This window comes from Pelophylax lessonae (assembly GCF_965119305.1).
Source record: "Pelophylax lessonae genome assembly, chromosome: 5".
Classification (NCBI taxonomy): domain Eukaryota; kingdom Metazoa; phylum Chordata; class Amphibia; order Anura; family Ranidae; genus Pelophylax; species Pelophylax lessonae.
Genome location: NC_138772.1, coordinates 416606098 through 416622008, shown reverse-complemented (window position 1 = coordinate 416622008; position 15911 = coordinate 416606098). Strand labels below are relative to the sequence as shown.

The window sequence follows — 15911 nt, the reverse complement described above, 5'->3', positions numbered from 1 at the left end:
CTCAATCAGGACTCATGTCAGGGAGTCTGGTCCCTGGAGGAATCTCGATTGTTAATCAATGTCCTGGAGCTAAGTGTTATTCGGCTTTGCCTGACTAACTGGACCGACCGTCTGAAGGGTTGTCCTGTGCGCATTCAATCGGACTATGCCACGGCCGTGGCGTACGTCAATCACCAAGGGGGCACCAAGAGTATCCTTGCAGCCCTGGAAGTGGCGGACATTCTACGTTGGGCGGAGCACCATGTTCGGGCTCTCTCCGTGGTCCACATTCCGGGAGTGGAAAATTGGCAGGCGGATTACCTCAGCCGCCAGGCCTTGGATGCAGGGAAGTGGTCCCTGCATCCGGTGGTGTTTCAACAGTTGTGCCTTCGCTGGGGCACTCTGGCTGTGGATCTGTTGGCGTCTCGAATCAACAGGAAGGTACAGAGGTTTGTGGCCCGCTCCCGGGACCCTCTGGCAGATGCGCTGGTGGCCCCCTGGGGCCAGTACCGGCTGATATATGCCTTTCCTCCTCTCAAGTTGCTGCCGAGACTTCTTCGCAGGATAGAGGCGGAAGGGAATTTCGGTCATTCTTGTGGCTCTGGACTGGCCTTGTCACGCCTGGTACGCCGACCTGGTCAGGCTTGCCGCAGATGCCTTGTGGAGACTTCCTCTCAGCGTGGATCTGCTCTCTCAGGGGCCAATCTTCCATCCTGCTTTACAGTTGCTGGCTTTGATGGCTTGGCTGTTGAAAGCCAGGCGCTGAAGGACAGGGGTTTATCTGCTTCATTGATTCCCACTTTGCTTAAAGCGAAGAAGGAGACTTCCAGGAAGATTTATCATCGTACGTGGAATTCGTACATTGTGTGGTGTATGTTCCTTGGGACCCACCCTCGCTCCTATTCGGTGGCTTCGATTTTGGCTTTCCTTCAACGGGGAGTTGATCAAAAGTTGGCCTTGAGTGCTATCAAGGGTCAGGTCTCGGCCTTGGCTATTTTCTTCCAGAGGCCATTGGCTGCACATTCCCTGGTGCATAGTTTCATCCAGGGGGTGCGACACATGGTACCTCCGGTGCGACCTCCGCTACCGCCATGGGATCTTGATTTGGTGCGGTCGGTTCTCCAGAGGCCTCTCTTTAAGAATATTCGGGCGGTCCCCCTGCTTACCTTGTCTCAGAAGGTGACCTTCTTGGTGGCCATCACTTCTGCACGCAGGGTGTCGGAACTGGCAGCGCTGTCCTGTCGTTCTCCCTATCTGGTGGTTCACAGGGGCAAAGTGGTACTTCGGCCGGATCCATCCTTCCTGCCGAAGGTGGTTTCCAGTTTTCACTTAAATGAGGATATCGTGTTACCTTCCTTATGTCCTAAGCCAAAACATCCTAAGGAATTTGCCCTGCATACCCTGGATGTTGTTCGTGCGCTCAAGCTGTATTTGGTATCTACTGAGTCTTTTCGCAAGTCTGACTCTCTCTTTGTGCTCACGGATGGCCCAAAGAAGGGACTGCCTGCGTCTGCTGCGAATATTTCCAGATGGACCAGACAGACAGTGGTGCAGGCCTATTCCATTAGGGGTCAGGTTCCGCCCTTCCCTGTCAAGGCACACTCTACTCGGGCGCTTAGTGCTTCTTGGGCTTTTCGCCATGAGGCGTCTGTGCTTCAGATGTGCAAGGCGGCGACTTGGTCATCTGTTCACACCTTTACCAAATTTTACAAGGTGGATGTAATGCCATCTGCGGATGCCTCCTTTGGCCGCAAGGTTTTGTAGGCTGCAGTTTAGGGGGTCCTCTTGGCCTTCCTTGAGGGTGTTTTTTCTGTTTGTTTTCAGGTGGACCTCATCTGATAGTTCTGAGGTGTCATGTGTTGCCTGGTTGGTCATGTTGGCCTTGGGGGACTGTTTTCTCTTTGGTACTGGTTTGGGACGTCCCTACTGATATGCATCAGAGGACTGCGTCCGTCAGTGAACGATAGAGAAAACTGGATTTTTGACTTACCGGTTCATTGACGGATGTAGTACCCGCCCCTCTAATTTTTTGGAGTGGGTTGGTGTGCTTTTCTCTGACACTGCTTTGATACAAACTGACATCCTATGCAGGAAGAGAGAGGGTATACCCCCAGGGACTCCTGTGTGTCCTACTCCTGTATGGGGCGGTATTATCCTACTGATATGCATCAGAGGACTGCGTCCATCAATGAACATAAGAGAATAGGATTTTACAGTAAGTCAAAAATTCAGTTATCTCCAACACATAGTCTGATTCAATTATTTATACTGCATAGATTCTACCATACCCCGGAAAAGTTATTTAAGTGGCGACGGCGGGACACATCAAGATGCCCAAAATGTAATCAGGATCCAACAAATTTGATACACATGTTATGGAGGTGCCCCAAACTCCATCGTTATTGGCAGGGAGTTCTCTCCATTATCAACTCCGTGTTTGGGGTGGCCCTGCTGGTGGAGCCTGGATTATGTTTGTTGTCTATATTGGATTGAAAAAGGACTTCGGAAAATACTCTGGTTCCGTTAGTTCGGTCTCTTTTTCTTGCCCGTAAACTTATTGCACAAAAATGGCTGGCACCACAACCTCCAACAGTTGAGGGATGGATAACACAAGTTAAGGAGAATATACTTAAAGAAAATTTTACTTTTCTGTTTAGAGTTTGTCCAGGGAAGTTTGTTAAAATATGGAAGAAATGATTGGATATCTCTTTGAAATGAGGAGGGAGGAGGGATGGGGACAGAGAGGTTTTTTTTTTTTTTTATATTGTTTGGGTATGGGGGGTAATCTCATTATTATGTACATGAGAACATGTTGGTGTGTTGTATAAAATTAAATGTGCTGTTTGTATAAATTAAAAAAGATTTCAATAAAAATGACATGATTTATAAAAAAAAAAGAGAGAGAGATTCACTCTCTATTTGTCCTATTTACCATCATCATTGAAATTGAAAGTAAAGAAAATCCCAAATTTTGGGTTGTCCCCAGAAAAGTAATAGACAGGAATTCTTTCAATAGGGACACTAGTTCTGGTGACCTGGGGGTCCCCAAGGAATTCCCTTAATTTACAGGAATTTTCTCTCACTTCCCGTTTGGCTATGGGGCAGGAAGTGAAGGGAAATCTCCCAAATGGGATACAGATGCGACACATTGAATACAATGCTGCATTCATCTTTCCCTCAGTCCTTACTAGTCTCCCAGTTCCTGTCGCTGAAAAACATCCCCACAGCATGATGCTGCCACCACCATGCTTCACTGTAGGGATGGTATTGGCCAGGTGATGAGCAGTGCCTGGTTTTCTCCATTCTCTGCCATTCAGGCCAATCAATTCAGTCTTTGATTATTCAGAGCTCTGTCCAGTTAACAGTGACTCCTTTGCACATTCATGGGAGTGACTTTACCGCAGCTCATTAATTCAAAGGACTGCAGCCCACAAACCCGGAAGGAAGACTGGGTGAAGATGTAAGCCCTGTCATCCGTGACAGCGTGCCGCTGGAGGGCTTCGTTTTAAGGTAAGTTTCAAAAAATGTGCTAGTATGCGATGCATACTAGTGCATTATGACATTGCCTTGGAGGGGAAAAGTCAGGGGAAAACATGTATCCCAGTTGTCATTTGACTTTTTGACTATTGTGAGTTATTATATAAAATTTTTATGCAATTAGTTTAGAATATATTTTGGTCTGTTGTTATATTCTCTATATTTTTGTTTCAGAACCCATCCATTCATCGACCACCTTATATTATCTGAAAGCTGAAACACGTTGGGGCTCTTGCCTTTATGTAGATTTGATGAATTTGATTGCTGGACATATGTATTGTCATATTGGGGTATTTTTAATATGTACTGTGACCATTGGTCTGTTTTTAAGAATATTTGTACAAATAAAAATGTGAAAAAAATATTTAAAAAAATATAAATCATTAATTATTTCTTGACTGGTGCTCTATAAATCCCATCTATTGTTTTTTTCTTTTAGTGCTTTACATATGAAGCTTTACTGAAGCTTTTGTATGTGGATTAAAGATATTCTGGAAGTACCATGTACATGCCATGAATTTAACAAACATTCTATCCCCCTTGGGGATATTTCCTGTGAAGTCCTATTCAGTGATACTGTGATGGAAATCTCCCCAAAATGTATACATTTAGAAAGGACATTTTGACTCTATGATGCTTCTAAAAACACATTTTGCATGGAGTTTTACTTTGAGTCAATATCTGCTAAAACTGTAATATTACAAGGGTTTCACGTATGTTATTGTTTAACTGCAGAAAATATAGCCCAGACTTGCATTACAGAGCCTGGCTGGACAAAAAAGACAAAGATGGGAACCCTCTGCAACACCTTAATACATACAAGTAAGTAAATAGATAATTTGTTTTTTTAAACTTCAACTTTATTAAAGTACCAAACATACAAAAGTAAAACACATCACTCTTGGAGGAGAGGGTTACAAACCCAGTCACTGCACCCAAAACAGGTATAAACAAGAAGGAGAAACAAAGTGAGTGTTACAGAGATCATTGCAATACACATTAACAGGGAATACAAAAAGAAGAGGGGGGGAGGGAAACCAAGGGAAGTCAAGTAATCAAGGCAAATTATGCAGAGATATCGTCAGCATTCAATATCATTCAAAAAAAAGTATAAGCAGCGAAAAACAGGTACTATACCTATCAGGTCTTGCAGGCGATACACAGCTCCAGGAACAGGCTCTCCATGCTTACACGCCCCTCCGTCTTATACACTGTGGGAGGTTAAACCTCTTCTGCGACACAGGTCTCAACCATATCAACCCAAGCTCCCCATATTTTGGTAAACTTATCAGGGCAACCCCTGGCCTCATACGTCACTTTGTACAAGGGAAGAACCTGATTCACCATATTATTCCAGAGATTCAATGAAATGCCAGAAGTGCCGGTCCACTGCATCACAACCGTTTTCCTGGCATAAAACAGTAATAGTCTTAGGAAGTGCTTTTGGCTAGAGCGCAAACCCACTTCTTCCAAGATTCCTAAAATGCACCACTTGGGGTTACATACATTAGGGAGATCAAAGTGAGCAGACAAGAAGCCAGTAACCTGAGACCAGAAAGGCCTAATTTTATCGCATCCCCATAGCATGTGAAGCAGATCACCCGTCATCTTACTGCACTTATGGCACTCCGCCATAGGCCTGTGTTTCATAAGGAACAGTCTATGAGGGGTATAGTATGTCCGATGAAAGTCCAGCTGAAACTGCCGGAAAGTCTTAAAGACTCCATCGGAAAACAACTGGTGAGCATATTTGAGCCCCTTCCCCGCCCAAGCAGTAGCATCTTGTAAGTCCCTGAAGTGAGGAAGACTGGGATTGCACCATAAAGGCTGATTAGGGGAGAACCGCTCCTCAGAATCCTGCAGTTGGAAGCACATCTAACATATGTTTTAAGAGAAGACTCCAGTAGGGCCGTACCCTCAAAGGGAGCAACGGAGCGACGGTAGATAAAATTTGTCAAGGTCTCAAAAGAGGAGACCACTGCCGCCTCGGTAGCCGTGGCTGCGTTGCCCCTCTGCGAGAAGAGCCACCCATGGACGTGCACCAGTTGCACTGCATAATAATAAAGGCGCAGGTTCGGCAAAGCCAGGCCACCCAGGGAGACCGGTTGTTGAAGCGTACTAATCGAAAGCCTTGGCGTCTTAGGGTACCAAAGAAATGCAGAGATGAGGGAATCCACCTCCTTGAAGAAGTGATTTGGGATAAAGAGAGGACAATTCACCAGGATATATAAGAACTTAGGGAGCATGATCATTTTAAACAAGTTCACTCTTCCTGTTAGAGTCAGCGGCAGATGCTTCCAATGCTCCATTTTAGATTTAAACAGGGTCAGGCAAGGAAGAAGATTATTAGGAACATACATGGAAAGAGGCTGCTGCATCACGACGCCCAGATATCGGAAGGACATGGTAAGTCTTAAGGGACACCCTGAGGGTAGAGAAAGGGGAAGGTCCGGGAACAGACTGGACTTAGACCAGTTGACCTTAAAGCCTGAGAAGGCCCCGAAGTCTTGAATAAGACCCAGAACCTTCATCAGCGTGGCATATGGATCCGATAAGTAAAGCAACACGTCGTCAGCATAGAGTGACACACGTTCCTCCAGGGTTCCGATACGCATGCCTTGAATCTCCGTGGAGTCGCGGAGGAGTTGTGCCAGGGGTTCTATAGCAATCGCGAAAAGGAGTTGGGGATAGGGGGCAGCCCTGCCGCGTACCCCTATGTATGTGCAGGGACCGTGACACCGAACCATTCATTTGAATACGCGCCAAGGGCTGGTCATAAAAAATCCTCACCCAGGTGAGGAATACCTTTCCAAAACCGAATTTCTCCAGTACGTAAAACAAGTACGGCCACTCTACCGGGTTGAACGCTTTTTGCCCTAGGCAGGGGAGAAGAGGACGGGACCTGCAGATTGGTAAATAAGCGACAGATATTAGTATACGCAGAGCGGCCCGGGATAAAGCCCGTTTGATCCACCCCCACTATGGTTCTAACCACCTTGTTAAGTCTCAAAGCAAGAATTTTGGATAGAATTTTGAGTTCCACATTAATTAAAGAAATCGGGCGGTAGGAATCACAGAATTGTAAAAATTGAATTGCGGCTTGGGGATCAGGACTATAAGGGCTTCGCGCCACTAATCAGGCAGGCAGCCCGCGTCATAGATAGCTTTATACAGGGCCAATAGGCGAGAAAACAGCAGTTCCCCGTGGTGCAGGTCCCACTCCACCGGGAAACCGTCAGGACCCGGGGTTTTTTGCTTGGGAAAGGATTTAATCGCTAGCTCTATCTCCTCCACCGTGATTGGCTCATCTAAATTGGCGCTTTGGGCCCGCGTCAAGTTACGAAAGGATATCGAATACACATATTCATACAGTTCAGGAGGAGTGTAGTGGGCTCTGGATGTATAAAGGTCGGTGTAATATGTTAGAAATGCTTTAAGTATCTCCTCCGTAGAGGAGCACGTCCGACCAAGTCCATCCATCATATACCATGGATATAGTAACAGGGTCCGGAATGGGTCTTGCCAAAAAGGCAGGAAGACATCCATTCCTGTCGCCTGACTCAAAAATGCGCTGGGACTGGTACAGAAGCCTCTTCTGGGTCTTTTCCGCAAGGGCAAGTTCATAGGTTCTTCGTGCAGAATTCCAAAGGTGGTAATTCGCAGGGCTAGGGTCCAACACATAGGCCCGTTTGGAAATACTAAGAGCATCTGCCGCTTCCTAAACATTCGCCGCAACGGCTTTCTTAAAAGGCCCCCCTCAGTACAGCCTTAAAGGCATCCCAGTGGACCAAATCCGAAGTTTCCCCGACATTCTCCCCCCAGAAGTGGGACATAGTAGACGTGCACTCAGCCGACACTGCCGGTTCCACCAACCAATAGGCACTCATGCGCCAGACAGCCCGCTGCAGGTGCCTGGCCACGATAAGTTCCAGATCCAGGGAGGAGTGATCAGAGATCGCCCTAGGCAAGTAACGCACAGTGGCCACCTTGGGTTAGAGATCCGGGGCGACAAATAACATGTCGAGCCTTGAAAAGGTACCATGCGAACTAGAACAAGAGTACTCCCTCTGCATGGGATATTTCCAACGCCAAGCGTCAAGGAGGTTGTATGCAGATGCCCAGTACACAAGGGACAGCGAGGGGCGCACAGAACCATGCAGCCGGTCAAGGGAGGGGTTCAACACAGCGTTAAAATCCCCCCCCCCCCCCACAACCACATGTCCCTGGGCGATTGAAAGGACATCCATCATACATGCGTCCAGGCGCTGAGCTTCAACAGGCAGAGGGAGATATACATTCACAACCGTGAACAATTGGTTTCAAATAGGAGAGGACCACTATAACGTAACAGCCAGAGCGATCAGTCTTGACCTCCACAATCTGTACGGGGCAGTCTCTAGTAATCAGGTTAGAGACCCCCCTAGAGTAGGAAGAATACGTGGCATGAAAAGCATGAGCAATACGGGGCCATTTCAACGCCCTCGTTCTGGGGTCCATCAAATGGGTTTTCTGCAGAAGGAGGACGTTGGCCTTTGTGCGCTTAACATAATCAAAAACCAGAGAACGTTTGATTTTGGAGTTCAGGCCCCTAACGTTCCAGGTTAGCAATTTTAAAGACATGACCTTAGAGGGTACATAATGAAAAAACAGGATAATATTGTTTGCTGGTATCCCCCAGCAGATCCCCACCACCCCCAACAAATGCATACATACCAATGTAGGAGGAGCGTGTGAGCAAGGAATATCCCAGGATAACCCACCTGGACCGCATGACCGCCAGGACCTGGATGTAAATAAAGGAGACCATCATTGCTTAGAAGAAGAATACTACTATTCTACTAATTCTATTCTACTAATTCTACATACTGTAGAAGACAAGCAAGGGAAGACAGGTAAATAGGGAAACATTAAACAAAAAACCCAGCCACCCCCCACCCGGCTCTCTGCCCAAAAAAACCCACCGAGAGCTTTAGCCCAGAAACAATGTCCCCAAGAGGCATAACTATGCCAGACCGTCTCTAGAGAAAAAGGGGAAAAAAGAAAAGGGAAGAAAAAAAAATGCAAAAAAGGGGGGGGGGGTTGGAAGTCCCAAAAAGAGGTGAGACCAAAATGTAGGGGAGAAGAGCTCAACCGGAGTCAGGACGGCAGCAATAGAACAGTGCAGGACAGGATAATGAACGTCACATAATCAGATGCAAGGACATCCTGGGTGCAGAAAATAGGCAAATTGGGCCACACCACGGAGAACCAAACCAAAGTTAAAAGTAGATCAGGCCGGAAGAAAAAGTATTTTGGGGAAGACTTCAGCCTAGGCCGTCAAGCCAGTCCGAGGCTTCCTGAGGGGTGAAGAAAAAGTGTGCCTTGCCATGATTAAGGATCCTCAGTTTAGCCGGGTACTACATACTATATTCAAGGTGCTTGTCACGAAGCTGGTGCTTGACTGCGCTGAAGGCCATCCTCTGCTTTTGGGTAGAGGCCGAGTAATCCGGAAAGATGGAAATCTTGTTGCCATTAAATTTTAGGTCAGGGTGATTGCGGGCAGCTCTCAAAATACGTTCCTTATCACAGAAATGCAGGAATTTCGCCAGCATGGGTCTCGGGGGTGCCCCAGGAGGAAGGGGGTGCATGGGGACCCGATGTGCCCTCTCGATAGCAAACAGGGGAGACAGGTGTTCAGGCCCTATGGTTTTTTTTTTAGCCAGGATTCCAGGAAGTCCTCCACATCCCTACCCTCAGACTTTTCTGGGAAGCCAATAAAACACAGATTATTCAGCCGCATGCGGTCCTCAAGATCACCAAGTTTAGCAGAATGATCAATTAAGTCTTTCTGGTGGGCCCACATGTCAGCTGCCAGGGGAGTGACAGTATCCTCCACATCACTAATCCGTTGCTCAGCAGTAGAGATCCTAACACGGATTTTTTGCATGTCATGTTTTACAATAGAAAGATCAAGCCTGACAGTCTCTATTTGAGATGTTAAAGCAGCCTGGCAAGTGCAGATAGCCTCCATAATGTGCTGAAGCGTAAGGTCACCCCCCGTAGACCCCTCATCACCCGGCACCCCCTCAAAAGTATCAGGAATAGGGGGCACTCCCTCATCCCACGTCCCCTCAGCCTCCCAAGGATCCGGGTCCGCCCCGAGGCCTAGCAGAGCCGCGGGGGGTCCACAAAGTGTTCATTAATAGTGGTGTGGGGTCGGGGCTTGGGAGAGGCGACACCTGACCTGTTGGATGGCGCAGGGATCCGGGAGTTAGTCTGCGGCGTGCGCCCGTTCCTCTCCCTGGGCGGGAGTGCTTGCTGGGAGGAAGCGCCGGCGCCATCTTGGCAGGCCTTGTGGCCCGGACCGGACTTGGAAGACCTCGAGAATTTCGGCCCCTGGGAGCCGATTTTCACCATACTGGCGGCAGCACCGGAGGCTAGGATGGAAGCCAGGACCCAGGAGAGGTGAGTAGGCTAAGGATCTGTGCTGCAATCAGTGAAGGATCTGTGAATGCCGCTGGAGCTCCGTCTCTGTGCTGCTCACATAACGGCCACTGGCCACACCCCTCCAAGTAAATAGATAATTACTATTTTAATATTTTTCACGTGAGCACAGAAATAGTGTAAAGATTTTTTGTAGCTGTCTTGTTAAACACATGTCTGTTTACATAAAGGTTAGAAACAAAACATGGAATACCTCCAGGTGTCATGTGACTATTCAAGTATAATTGCAGGTGTGACATCACTATTCTTGAGATATTAATATCTTAATATATTTATGTTGCATTGTTATACATCTCTTTATTTTAATTATCTGGCAATAATTACTTTATACTAGATTTGTGCAGTGATAGGTCCTAATTTTTGCTTGTTTTATAGAAATGTTGATCGTTCCGCCACAGTGAAGTCTTTCAGAGAAAGAGAGAGTCTTGTTCCTGGAGACCTTTTAAGGTGAGTAGACTGTGCTTCAGATGCACTTTGGGGTGGGTTATAAAGGTGTGTTCATTTTCTCCCATACTGTGTTGAACTCTCATACATGTATGTTATAAAGCTTATATACTGATGGCTTATGCGAGCTTAGAATGTGGCTTGCATAACAGTAATGGCATTTCGGCAGTCTGTTTTATTTTCATGTGTATATCCAAACAAACATATTACGTTGTAGAAGTGGGGATATATACATGTTTTAGCAGGGATTCTATTTAAATTGTCCTTACTTTCTGTATTCTAGACGGGCATTTGTAAAGATGAGCATGACTCCTGAAGCTTTTCTCACTCTGCGATCCCACTTTGCCCGTTCACATGCTTTGCTGTGCATCAGTCACTGGATACTTGGCATAGGAGATCGCCACCTGAACAATTTTATGGTCAATATGGAAACTGGGGGAATGATTGGCATTGACTTTGGTCATGCTTTTGGCACTGCCACTCAGGTAACTGAAAACCAACCAATTTTTTTATCTAAACAGTGTTTAAATTTATATTTAGACTAGAACCTCTGGTGATAACTATTTTTTTCCAAGAGCATTATTGTGTGACCACTAGTTTGTATTTCTTTGTTCCTTCCTCTGTATTTTCTTAATGGTCCTTCTATAGAAATCTAATTTTAAAAAAACTCAGCCCGTGCCTAGATATAGAAATATATTTATATACTGTATACAGTTTTAGCACTAACCATCAATTTATTAAATGTTAAATTAAAAACTGCAGTTGCAGCTCCTATTGCAGCTTTTTTTTTTTTTTTGCAGAAACTAATACACATTTTAGCCTGACATTGCCACATATTTTAATGAGTACAAACATATTTCTGTGCTGTGAATGGTGTCCCCAAAAGAGACAACCAGAGGGCGAGGGACTAGTCTAGTATAGCCTGCTTGCTGAAATTTTCTCCCATTACTGACTTGTCATGCCTTGTTTCACACCATGTCTGTGTGGGAAGATGGCTTGCTTGGTAGAGACAGGGCTTTGCTTCCTCCTGTCAGAGATGCCCCCATGATGACTGGTGATCTGATAATAAGTTAGATAATAAGAAGTTGCACGAGACGTGGGGAAGCACAGCTCCACAGAATGCATGAAGCATTACCATGGAAATCTTTGTACTGCAGGTGTGGTGCGCAGGTACAGGTTCCCATGCAATGAGGCCTCAAGAAAACAATGAACACCAAATCTCAGAAGCCTAGCAAGAAGTTAAGATCAACCAATCCCCCCTCCTGTTTCCATATCATCATTAAAACAAAAACAGCACAATACTCTGCTGATCTCTTTTGGGCATTTGGGAGCCAGCAGAGATCAGTGATGGATTCCTGTGCCCCGCTTGCAAACTGGAATAGCTGCCTTGCAGCACAAAAAAATAAAATAAAAATAATGGTAGAAAAGTGGGGTCCCCCAGGGTTCTGTCCTGGGGCCAATCCTGTTTAATTTATTCATAAATGATCTAGAGGAGGGGATATCGAGTACAATCTCAGTATTTGCGGACAATACTAAACTAAGCATGCCAATATCTTCTATACAGGATGTGGAAACCTTACAAGCGGACCTAAACAAAATAATGGGGTGGGCAACTACATGGCAGATGAGGTTTAATGTTGATAAATGTAAAGTAATGTACTTGGGGGCCAGAAACCAGAAAGCAAGCTACTCACTAGGGGGGGAACCTCTGGGGGAGTCTAGGATGGAAAAAGACTTGGGGGTACTGGTAGACAACAGGCTTGGCAGTGGCATGCAATGCCAAGCAGCTGCAAGCAAAGCCAACAGAATATTGGGATGTATAAAAAAGGGGATTCACTCCAGAAATAAAGAGATTATTCTCCCGCTCTACAAGACTCTGGTCCGGCCACATCTGGAGTATGCTGTCCAGTTCTGGGCACCGTTCCTCAGGAAGGATGTGCTGGAATTGGAAAGAGTCCAGAGAAGGGCAACAAAAATAATTAGGGGAATGGAGGACATCAGCTATGAGGAAAGACTACAAGCACTGAACCTATTCTCTCTAGAGAAGAGACGTTTGAGGGGGGATATGATATCAATGTACAAATACTGTACTGGCGACCCTAGCATAAGGAACAAACTATTCAGAGTAAGGAAATACAACAAGACACTAAAACTAGAGGAAAGGCGGTTTAACCTTAAAATGCGTAAGGGGTTCTTCACTGTAAGGGCGGTAAGGATGTGGAATTCTCTTCCACAAGCAGTCGTATCAGCAGGGAGCATTGATAGTTTCAAAAAACTATTAGATGGGCACCTTAAAGACCACAACATACAGGGGAATACAATGTACGGTTAAAAGCAAACACACACACACATCATAGGTTGAACTGGATGGTCTGATGTCTTTTTTCAACCTCACTTACTATGTAACTATGTAAATAGAATACAATTTCTTAGCATTTGTGGAAGAGGAGAATGGACAAAGTAAGGCTCTGTTTAGGTGAGTTAAATTCCCCACTTTACTAGGAGGATATCTAGACAAGAATTAGCCAGCTCAAATAAAAAATAAAAAAAAAAATAAAAAACAGGTTTAAACATGCAATTCAGAAAGAATTTGTACAACTCATAATATATAGTACAGGAAACCTCTCTTGGAGTACTTGCAACGACCATTACATTTCCAACCATTAATTTTTGTAAATGTAATATAAATATCAGTGTCTGATACAAGGTGTTGTGTATTGAATACTTACTGTGGTCTTTTCTTAGTTTTTGCCTGTTCCTGAGTTGATGCCATTCCGCCTGACCCGCCAGATTGTGAACCTGTTGTTACCTATGAAGGAAGTTGGATTATTTGATTCAGTTATGATGCATGCCTTAAGAGCCTATCGAACAAATCCTGACCTCCTCATTAGCACTATGGATATTTTTGTAAAAGAACCATCACTAGACTGGAAGGTAAATTCTGTTTTCTAGTTCTGTGTTTATTATTTGTGGGGATAGTTGATAAAAAATATATATTTCAGTTTGTGTAAGGTGCTGGGGATTTATATCATGTCCAACACAATCTATGTCCAACTATCACTTAACTCTTTTACAAAGAGAAATTTTGTTTAATTAAATTTCTATCGTGAAGGATACATGTTAGCAGAGTGAGGACACCCAATGGGGAAAGACCTCCCAAAACTCCTCGATGACAAATATTAGACCAAATAACTATGGCAGGAATATCTTGCTACTTAAGTCCCAAATAATTCTAAGAGGCCAGTGGGCTCTTGGAAATATAATAAACTTGGTGTTGCACTATACACTTACAAAAGTTTAACTTTAATTTCCAGTGCAATCATACATTTTATGTGCAAAACCTTTATATAAATACAACCCAATTCCAAAAAAGTTGGGACACTGTACATATTGTGAGTAAAAAAGGAATGGACTAATTTACAAATCTCATAAACTTATATTTTATTCACAATATAATATAGATATCAAATCAAATGTTGAAAGTGAAACATTTTTAAATGTCATGCCAAATATTGGCTCATTTTGGATTTCATGAGCGCTACACATTCCAAAAAAGTTGGGACAGGTAGCAATAAGAGGCTGGAAAACTTAAATGTACATGTAAGGAGTTGGAGGACCAATTTTCAACTTATTAGGTCAATTGGCAACATGATTGGGTATAAAAAGAGCCTCTCAGAGTGGCAATGTCTCTCAGAAGTCAAGATGGGCAGAGGATCACCAATTCCCCCAATGCTGCGGTGAAAAATAGTGGAGGAATATCAGAAAGGAGTTTCTCCGAGAAAAATTGCAAAGAGTTTGAAGTTATGATCATCTACAGTGCATAATACCATCCAAAGATTCAGAGAATCTGGAACAATCTCTGTGTGTAAGGGTCAAGGCCGGAAAACCATACTGGATGCCCGTGATCTTCGTGTCCATTTACGTCCTCGTGTGCATGAGCTGCCTGCGGATCACTCTGTGATAAACGAGCCCATGAGACTTGGCTGATCACAGATCGGAGTAAGGGGACAGTCCCGGCCCCTTACCACGTGATCAGCTGTCAGCCAATGACAGCTGATCACGTGATGTAAATAGCAGCCGGCGATCAGCTTTTTTTTTCTCCTCACGCTAACAGCCAATCGCCGGCTGCTGTCAGAGGGACATTGGTTCCGAAGAGGAAAAGCAACTGTGCCACCTACCAGTGCAGGTCAGTGCCATCTACCAGTGCCCACCAGTGCCACCTATCAGTGCACCATCATCAGTGTCACCTACCAGTGCCTATCATTGCCCATCAGTGCCACCTATTAGTGCCCCCCCATTGGTGCTGCCCACCAGTGCTGCTTTATCAGTGCCCATCAGTATGGCCTATCAGTGGAGCCCATCAGGGCCACATCATCAGCACACATCAATAAAGGAGAAAAATTACCTGTTTGCAAAATTTTATAACAAACTATAAAAACTGTTTTGTTATTTTTGTTCAGCAAAAAAATAAAAAACCCCAGTAGTGATTAAATACCACCAAAAGAAAGCTCTATTTGTTTGAAAAAATAATTTAAAATTTCATTTGGGTAAAGTGTTGCATGACTGCACAATTGTCATTCAAAGTGCCACAGAGAATTGGCCTGGGCAGGGAGGGGTTTTAAGTACCCAGTAGGCAAGTGGTTAAACAATGACTGATATTATGTTCAGTGTTCAGATGATGGATCAAAAAATGCAACTACTATTATTGATACCACTTCTCACATTGCCTTACTCCAGTTCATTATATTAGTCGCAATTCAAAAGTGCGTTCACAGTTCATCACAGTGCTGAGAAAGAGAGATTAACAGCGCAGCAAGCACTTTATATTCACTGGAAGCACTTTACTTTGTTTGGAGCACTGTGATGAACTGTGAATGCCCTTTTGAATTGTGACTAATATAATAAACTGGAGTAAGCCAATATGAGAAGTGGTATCATAATAGTACATGCAGTCCCTGGGTTACAAACAGGATAGGGTCAGTAGGTTTGTTCTAAAGTTGAATTTGTACAGGTACATTTTTTTAAGTGTACAGTGCATCTGTACAGGCCCCTCTCAAAAAATTAGCATATTGTGATAAAGTTCATTATTTTCTGTAATGTACTGATAAACATTAGACTTTCATATATTTTAGATTCATTACACACAACTGAAGTAGTGCAAGCCTTTTATTGTTTTAATATTGATGATTTTGGCATACAGCTCATGAAAACCCAAAATTCCTATCTCAAAAAATTAGCATATCATGAAAAGGTTCTCTAAACGAGCTATATTAACCTAATCATCTGAATCAACTAATTAACTCTAAACACCTGCAAAAAATTCCTGAGGCTTTTAAAAACTCCCAGCCTGGTTCATTACTCATGGGTAAGACTGCCGACCTGACTGCTTTCCAGAAGGCCATCATTGACACCCTCAAGCAAGAGGGTAAGACACAGAAAAAAAATTCTGAACGAATAGGCTGTTCCCA

General features: G+C 44.5%; 1 protein-coding gene across 1 annotated transcript in view; it reads left to right on the top strand.

Moving 5' to 3' along the window:
* Window positions 1-15911, top strand: part of PRKDC (protein kinase, DNA-activated, catalytic subunit) — a 1165045-nt gene that overhangs the window by 1113452 nt on the left and 35682 nt on the right. The window contains exons 81-84 of the mRNA XM_082258689.1: window positions 4252-4338; window positions 10375-10446; window positions 10727-10928; window positions 13189-13377. Of these exons, the coding sequence (XP_082114815.1) occupies window positions 4252-4338; window positions 10375-10446; window positions 10727-10928; window positions 13189-13377 (550 nt within the window). The remainder of the gene's footprint in view (window positions 1-4251; window positions 4339-10374; window positions 10447-10726; window positions 10929-13188; window positions 13378-15911) is intronic.